The sequence below is a fragment of the Acipenser ruthenus genome, chromosome 4 (genome assembly GCF_902713425.1).
Source record: "Acipenser ruthenus chromosome 4, fAciRut3.2 maternal haplotype, whole genome shotgun sequence".
NCBI classification, from domain to species: domain Eukaryota; kingdom Metazoa; phylum Chordata; class Actinopteri; order Acipenseriformes; family Acipenseridae; genus Acipenser; species Acipenser ruthenus.
In genome coordinates this window covers 4950478-4959414 of record NC_081192.1, presented here as the reverse complement: position 1 = coordinate 4959414, position 8937 = coordinate 4950478, and the positions used below count along the sequence as shown (strand labels likewise).

At 41.6% G+C, this 8937-nt stretch overlaps 1 protein-coding gene across 2 annotated transcripts in view; it reads left to right on the top strand.

The window, feature by feature from the left end:
* Positions 1-3488: 3488 nt before the first annotated feature.
* The window catches only part of LOC117399920 (gamma-aminobutyric acid type B receptor subunit 2-like), a 311468-nt gene continuing 306019 nt past the window's right edge, over positions 3489-8937 (top strand). Inside the window, exon 1 of one of the 2 annotated variants that reach the window (XM_033999374.3) lies at positions 3489-4484. In XM_033999374.3, the coding sequence (XP_033855265.1) occupies positions 4173-4484 (312 nt within the window). In that variant the 5' untranslated portion in view covers positions 3489-4172. Of the gene's footprint in view, positions 4485-7663; positions 7942-8937 lie in introns of those variants that run through there. The other variant, XM_059021519.1, reaches the window with a different exon arrangement.

The window sequence follows — 8937 nt, the reverse complement described above, 5'->3', positions numbered from 1 at the left end:
ATGCTGTTTATTTAAAACAGAGGCTGAGACAAAGGGACAAAGGGAATCAGAAGATATGTGTGCAGGATCTTTGACATGGTTTCTGATCAAGAAATCAAAGTGAAGCACCGCTTGAAGAGGGCGGATATGTGAGAGCCCTTCCCAATATTCCAATGACCCGCTCTTCTTCTGCTGAAGGTGTGAACGGGGGGGGGGGGGGGTAGGGTTAGGGTTAGGGTTAGGGTTGGGGGGAGTGGGGGGGGGCTCTGCTTGTTTTGTCACACTTGCATCTCCACTGCTGGTCTTTGTTCCAACCTTTTTCTAAATTGTTTAATTGAACCACTTAAACCTCTATCCAGACCCTGAAGTGGTTGATGATCTCATTTGAAATGTTAGACCTGGAGTTTAAGGCTCTCCAGGACTGGGATTGGACACCCCTTGTATACGCATTTATAAACATTTTTTTTAAAGTTTAAAATTAATATTGTTTTGGAAAAAAACGTAACTATTGGTTCTGCTAATCTGTATTGTGCAAAAAAGAATAGACATAATTTATGCTTATATAATACTGTAGCAGGGGTGCTATGGTGCTACATATGTGTATATTATTCAAATCAAAATGAACAAAAAAAAAGGTTCTTGTTCTCATAAATGTAAGAATAGATCACTGACAAAACAACCAGTGATCCTTCTATATTACAAGAGTGAACACATTGTCCATGGATTCATTGGAAGAAAGAAAATAGTACTACTACTACTACGACTACTACTACTAGTAATACAGACTCAACCGTATCAAACAGCCAAGTGCCAAGGCGAGGACTAGCATGCCCATCACAAAGCATTTCAGTGACCATCGCATAAAGATCTGGATGCACAAATACGTCCGTGCCTTTTTGTTCTTTCAGTTCCACAGTTGCTTGGTGACAGTCCTAGTTTAGGAACTAGACTCGCTTTGTTTCCTTGTTCTGGGGCATGATGCTTCCCAATGCCTAAGCATACAGGACGTAAAACTTTTGATGAACAAAATGCTTTAAAAAAGTAACAAGAAAGGCAATGCATCTCTTTAGTTTTAACTGGGTTGTGCAGGACAGGGGTGTTACTATATCCTGTATGTCTAAGCTGGGGGCTCCAGCTTTATCAGCTCCCTCTGTGTGTTCAGTGTCCTATCCAGAGGTCAGGACCATGGGACTGTCGGGCTAATGGGTCATAACACAGAGCCATTGAATTTAGTGCTGCCATCACTTTTAATGACGGCTATTAAACAGGAACCAGGCCATGGATTAAATGATTGCTGCATTCTCCATGTAAAAGGTGACAAGACTGTATGTCATTTAGCCTTGCCCAAAGCACATGCACTACAGCTTCTCAAATTGTACTTGTAAAACTATGGTTTGCTTTACTGATCTATAATTAACTGAATTGAAAAAAACTACTACTACTACTACTACTACGAGGATGACCCTGTATGTGATGACGCTCCACACCCTCCACTTCCTCGACCTCGTCTCCTGCCAAGACACCGCTTGGCAGGAGCCCCTCTGACTCCCAGAGGGTGAGAGTCCCCAGTGGGAGTCCCTGTACTCTCCGCTGGTATCCAGAGGAGCTGGGGACTTGGGATGAAGGGTGCTGCACGGAGCGCTCGCGTCAGGAGAGATCCTGCATCACTTTACCGACTCGGACGCCGCATGCCCTTTCTGCGGATTGTCCGAGTCGGTAGCTCATATTTATTTTTTGTGCGCCAGGCTGCAGCCGTTTTTTCTTTTATTGAAGAACCTTTTGCTGCAGTTCTGGCTGCATTTCTCCCCAACCCTCCTCATATTCGGGCACCCTGTTCATGGCTCCACCAAGAAGAGGGACCTCCTCGTGAATCTGCTCCTGGCTCTTGCTAGACTCGCCATCTACAAGACCAGGAAGCGTAAGATGATCGGGGAGGGTCTCTTTGACTGTGGGGCCATGTTCAGGGCCCTTATCCGTTCCAGGGTTAAGTTGGAGCACGCCCACGCGGAGTCCGCTGGCGACATGGCTACCTTTGTCGACCAGTGGGCTCTAGGGGGCGTGCTCTGTACCACCTCCCCTTTGGTTTTGCTTATTTAATTTACAGTCCTTTTACCGGTTTTTCTGTTTATTAGTTATCGCCCAGTCTTGTTAGCACCCCTTTATAGAGGTGCTAAATTGAATTTTTTCTCCGGCCGCCTATGGGCGGCCGGTGCACCGGCTGCCACTGGGCAGTCGGTGTAGTCCGCCCTCTGGGCAATAAATAGGACTACTACTACTACGAGGAGGACCCTGTATGTGATGACGCTCCACACCCTCCACTTCCTCGACCTCGTCTCCTGCCAAGACACCGCTTGGCAGGAGCCCCTCTGACCCCCAGAGGGTGAGAGTCCCCAGTGGGAGTCCCTGTACTCTCCGCTGGTCTCCAGAGGAGCTGGGGACTTGGGATGAAGGGTGCTGCACGGAGCGCTCGCATCAGGAGAGATCCTGCATCACTTTACCGACTCGTACGCTGCATGCCCTTTCTGCGGTCAGTCCGAGTCGGTGACTCACATTTATTTTTCATGCGCCAGGCTGCAGCCATTGTTCATCCTTTTGAAGAACTTCTTGCTGCATTTCTTGCTGCATTTCTCCCCTACCCTTCTTATTTTCGGGCACCCTGTTCGTGGCTCCACCAGGAAGAGAGAGCTCCTGGTGAATCTGCTCCTGGCTCTTGCTAAACTGGACATCTACAAGACCAGGAAGCGTAAGATGATCGGGGAGGGTCTCTTTGACTGCGGGGCCATGTTCAGGGCCCTGGTCCTTTCAAGGGTTAAGTTAGAGCACGCCCACGCGGAGTCCTCTTTTGTTGACCAATGGGCTCTATGGGGTGTGCTCTGTACCACCGTCCCTTTTGTTTTGCACATTTAATTTACAGCCCTTTGAACCGTTTTTTTCGTTGAAATTAGTTAATATCCAGTACTTGTTAGCACCCCTTTTTTGTTTAGGGGTGCTAAAATGAATTTTTTCTCTGTCAGTGGGCAGCTGGTGTAGTCCGCCCACTGAGCATTAAATAGGACTACTACGACGAATACTACTACGACTACTACTACTACTAATAATAATAATGAAACATCCTTGAGCCACAGTCTACAGTACAGCAACAACGCCATGCTGAGTGGTAATTAGCTCGCTTGTTTACACATTGATCTGATCTGTGAGAATTGATTTGGACCAATAATAAAAAAGTGACCAATTTAATATAAAAATAAGACACGCATTTATATAATGACTGTAAACGTTTTTTTTTTTTGTTTAAGCCATTATGTCTGGTTTACAATATCTACAGTAAAATAATAATAATAAAAACTGCATAGCTCATTGCAGTCTCTCTCTCTCTCTCTCTTTCTCTCTCTCTCTCTCTCTCTCTCTCTCTCTCTCTCTCTCTCTCTCTCTCTCTCTCTCTCTCTCTCTCTCTCTCTCTCTCTCTCATCAGCAGAAGCTCCCAATACACTTACGTGTAACCTGCTCTACAGCAGCTAAGTCAGCCGCCGCCGCACCATATCTGTGGCAGTTGTAAGGAAGTCACATAGGCTGTGCTGCTGCTAGCTTGCTAGTTTTTACCACATTTAGTACCAGCTTTTGCTCTTATAATTGTACAATTTTCCTGATCAAAGCGAGTCAGGGCGCTGCCAGGAATGCAGAATTCGTACACTAAATTCTTGCTTTTTTGGAATATCTAAGATCCTGGATTTGACAATATCTGCACCTGCTAGAAAGTTATACTGTTTTCCTGTCTTTCTCCCCGTTTGGATTGTGATGATGGAGTATCGTGATTGAGCTGGGATTTGGAGATGAAAGGGTTGGTGACACTTGCACAGTAGAACCAATTGCTGTTTGGATCAGAGACGAGAGAAAGGAGAGAGCAATATCCATTGTATGTTTACATGCCTTAAATCCCTGCGTTTTATCATCACATCACCGCTGATATTTTCTTACAAGGTGCAAGAGCGAAGCGCCATTGAAGGAAAACTGTTCCTGAACGGGATATCCTTAAAGAAAAGGACTGTTGATTGCATCTCTTGGTGAAGGTGTTTATTTTATTGCAGTTATACTAGTATTATTACTGGGGGCTCCTGGATCCACGCTAATCAACCCTATTTGCAATGCCAGGGCAGTGAAAGGGCGGCTCTGTTCAATCGCCCCGTTCAGATAGCATGGCTCCATCCCAGATGAAATGCAGATCGAAGATGTTTGCGGTGTCGGGATGCATGCTGCTGTTTGTCTTGGGGTATGGACCTGTATTTGCTTCGGTACCCAGGGAGAGGACTGGCCACAGCGGACACAACGCCGGGTACACGAGTGACGGCAAGCAGTTACCCATCATGGTACTGATGCCGATGAATGAGACAGCGCCTATGAGCAACATCGGTCAGGGGATCCACCCGGCTGTCCTGCTAGCCATTCAGCACATTAACGAGTCCAAGCTCTATTCTTTCTCGCTGATCCCCGAAATATACGATACAGAGGTAACCAGCACTATTTTGCTCTTTTTGGAGTTGCTATTTATTGATGGTCAACATTATGTCAACACGATAAGCTGGTGGAGGGCAGTGCATTATTATAAGTCGTAGTGTTGCAGGTGCTGTCCGTTATAATTCCGAGATGGGTTCAAATGACCTGTGCAGTCGTTACTTTACACTTACACTATATAATAGTATAATATAATACACTAGATTGATTGAGTGAATCGATTGATATTACAAAACACAAAAACAAACAGTTATTAAAACAAGCGTAACTAAAATAAGACGCAAAAATGTATTATTACATTGATACCATTTTACAACGGCAAATATTCACTGGGAACTTCTCGTTGACGCTCATTGCACTTTATTAAAAAATAAGAGAACACATTGAATCTCTTTGCAGTAAAAAAGGAGGAAAAAAAGAAATATCTTCGTGCAGTAATGTGATGTTTCAGATAAACAGACTTTAATAATTGCTTATAAGCATATTTACTTTAGAAATACAACATGTTGGAATTATCACCTTTGATTTACAGTTCCCACTTTATTTACCTATGTAAAATTGCTACAGGTCTTTGCTGCTCTCAAATTCTTTTTGAAGTGCAACAATAATGTTACCAATTTTGTTTCTGGCTCGAGATAGGGCATCTTATGCAGGTGATACATTCTATTTGGAACGATGGAATGGGAATTTGTCTGCAAAATTCTAAGGCATTTTTCCTTTTTTTAATGTGTAACATGGGGCGCTATTGATTTTCTGTTCTACCTGAAGATGGCAGTAATTTCTTATTCAAAACAGCATCATGCAGTTTTCTGGGATTCCTCAAACTAGCAAATTAAAATACACATACGGGTTTTGTAATTATTTTAATTACTACTAAGGTTTATAAGCCTGTCCATGTCTATATCAGGAGCCGAGTGGTATCTGCTTAAAATCATTATAATACCTGTTAGATTCAGGTGGAAAGATTTGAAAATGTGGCAGTTCCATGAAGCATAGACTGGAAAAGCTATGGAGTGTGAATACAAATGTCCAATGGTTGTAGATTAAAAAAATGACAACCAATTCACCATAAACAAAGAAGATGAAAATACTGAAAGTGTTTGTACCCTCTGCAGAGATTAAGAAGTATTACGCTATGCAGTAACTGCTGTAGAGAGGGAGTTTTTTTTCAAGATAAAAAAAGGTACAATGTTGTAAAGAAAATGGTATAAACAAAAAAACTGCATGAAAAAATGAACACATTTTACAAAAAAAAAGTCCAAGTTAAACAATACACAATAGGGGCTGAAATACCCCTCTGTTTTGTAATGTAACAAGCACTACTCTTAAAAAGAGATGTACTTCTCTTATTTTAATCTCCGTAGTGTTCTCTGAAACAATCCCCTACTTTCCAGACCCTGAGAAAAGAGGAAATGTGGTGGAATTATGTCAGTGGTACACATACTGTATACCTTCTTCATTGATTTTTCATCATCTCCCACACACTTCCTGGCAATCAGCTTTTCAAACAGGTTTGCTAGTCAACATAGCAAATACTTGAATTATTAATAAAACTGAAAGTTCCAGTTTTTTAATAATGCTATTTTCAGATTTTTTCAATCTAATACAATTTTCTTTTAAGATAGCTATCGACATAGTGAAGTTAATACATTTCTTTTGTGAATTTAGGCATACAAAGTATGTGGCGAAAGACACATTTTCACAAAGTAATAGCATTACTGGGGCTTATGAATGCCTTTTTTTTTTAGCTGTACAGGCAGATGAAAACTGTCAGATTTAACTGAGTATGGAGTACTGGTGAGTACTGGCAGAATTTCACCCCTAGTGTTAGGACATACCGGGGTCTGTTTGAATGATTTCAATATTTGTTGGCTCAAAGCACTGCTTGCATTAATCTCACCGCTGTTTTCCCCTGCAGTAATTATCAACCCCTTTATTTACATCACAAAATACTGTAGAGGCTATAATAGCCTTACAGTGAACAGAGGTTCCCCTAATCTAGTCATTGAGACAGGAAGTGATGTAGGTGACCTGCGGCAATTAAGCTTTTTAACGAGAAATGCATTCATTAACAACCTCATCGACTCAATTTCAAAGCATTAACGGATTGATTTAATTAACACATTTCGTTTGAATATCACTTGCTACTAAAGCTCTCGTTACTATACCATGAGTTCGATACAATAACACTGTTTTTTGAAAGATCCTGCCGTGTGTAGCTTGGTAACAAACATGTTAATAAAATGGACATAAAGGACTGTGTTGCTGTAGTGTTATAAGCCAAGTGTAAAGGGTCATTAAATAAGTGATTCCTTTTGAACACGTTTCTCAGGCTGCACTTTTGTTTTTAATAAACAGTCTGTCATTAGACAGTACATCACCACAGACGACACACTGAGGTTCATCTGCAGTGCCAACAAAGATCAATCCAATTTCCAAGTAACTTTATTCATATTTACATTTTTGTGTTTAATTGATGATCCATCTGCACAATTGTTTTTCATGCACCATGAATCGATTCGTTATGTACTGAACAAGGGTGCAATGCAGCAGGAACAGGAACACAAAATCACCCGTCATTGGATCTCTGCATTATTAAGTGTGGTTTTCCAGACTATCATAGGTAAACAAAAATTGTTGAGTTTCTAAACTTCAGATTTAGACTTTTATTTTGAAATGTTTTATTATTGCTATAATTACTGTATTATTAGAACGCTCACCTCACCCCCCTACAAAGTTTGACACCGCCCCCAGGGGGGGCGTGGCTACCTTATTGAGAACCGCTGATCTAATCCCTTACTTCACATCAATTTGCATGTAAGAACAGAGCTTTCTTGCATTGCATTTCATTGAACAACAGTATTATTTCCCTTAATTTAAATTGAGCATAAATAGACTGATCCTATCTCAAGTCCCTCAATCTGAATTTCAAGGTAGTATTTAAATATGCATTTATTTTCTCCCAGAGAACCGACCAAAAACAAATTGCAATGGTGAACTGTGAGCTGGGATTGTATTGAGCTGGTATAATTAATCAGCCCAGGGCAGCTCTCTATCCCTTAATCACACTCAGCATAGTCTCTGAGGTACAGGGCCCCTTGTGGGACTGAACAGCAGCAACAGCTTAAGAAGAGGCTTTAAGGACCGCTGTCCCTAGAGAGACCGAGAACCAAGGGAGACACTTTACCAGAGAGAGAGAGAGGAGATAAGATGGCCGTTAGGAGACAGGCTACAAGGATTTTTGCCTTCTTCTTCCTCCTGAGAGAGCCTATATTTTGCGATTGCCTCTACGCCTTGCCTATCATGTGGCTCATGCCAGTCAGCACCTTCCCTGGTCGTGCCAACCTCACTGCGGAGGTCATGCCCGCCATTCACCTTGCTCTGCACCATCTGAGGAAACACCCCTCTGCCCTCAAGGACTGTGGAATCCAATTTTATCTGGAGGATACCCAGGTAACCTTTCACCTTGCTATTAGTGACATGTAGAAGGTGCATTGTGATGAAGTGACAGCTGCTGTGAGACTCCTGTAGTTCTGTAGTAGTGCAGTACATACCCTTCGTGCCTATAGGAATGCACACAGACACACTCATATAAATAGTCTATACAAACACATGTATGCACACACATGCAGGGCTGCATTGGTGAGGAAATTATGTGACTGACCTATCAAATATTCATAATCTGTCACATTTGGTTTTTCCACATGAATGAGCATATGTAGAGGAGCTATTGAAGAGCAGGAGAAAACAGTTTGTTCCTTTCTCCAGACAAAAAGCGAACGCACAAGGAAGATTGTATTCCCTATAGCATTGCTTCCTCACTCCTTACTAATCTTAGAAGTCTTTGAAATGGTAATACATAGCTCTAATGACAGGTTTTGAAGCATTTGCTTGGCTTCATTGTACTTTGTTTATGAAAGCATCAATTTACCTTATAAAATTAAGCTTAAAATTAGGAGTTTTTCCCTAAATGTACAATGCAAATAGAGTGCATGTATGTATATATCATCTTGTATGTGTTTTTTAATGTCTTTAAAAACATACTCTAGAAGTCAAGTATTGTGCATCCTATTGATGTGTGGATGTGTGTGTTTGTAATGCATTTGTCTTATAATGCTGCATCTTTAAGTAGATTAGAGCAATTCAATAAACTGCAGTTAATTATGGGGTTAATTGTATGTGTTTGCTTGTGATATTTAATCAAAGGTTAAACATAAAAGACTATCCAACACATTTTTCAGATAACTTTTGAACCTTGGTGTAACAGGGCGAGCAGCCCTGTACATTGTTTTGTGTTATTTTTAGAACGAGGGTTCATCCTCCGCCCCTGTGCAAAGTATTGTTTTTGTTTATTATGATTTATTGTATTTATGTCGACGAGCGCCGTATGTTTGTTATTGTTTCATTTATTTTTAAAACGTGTCCTGGCAGAGGCGAGATCGGTGCTCG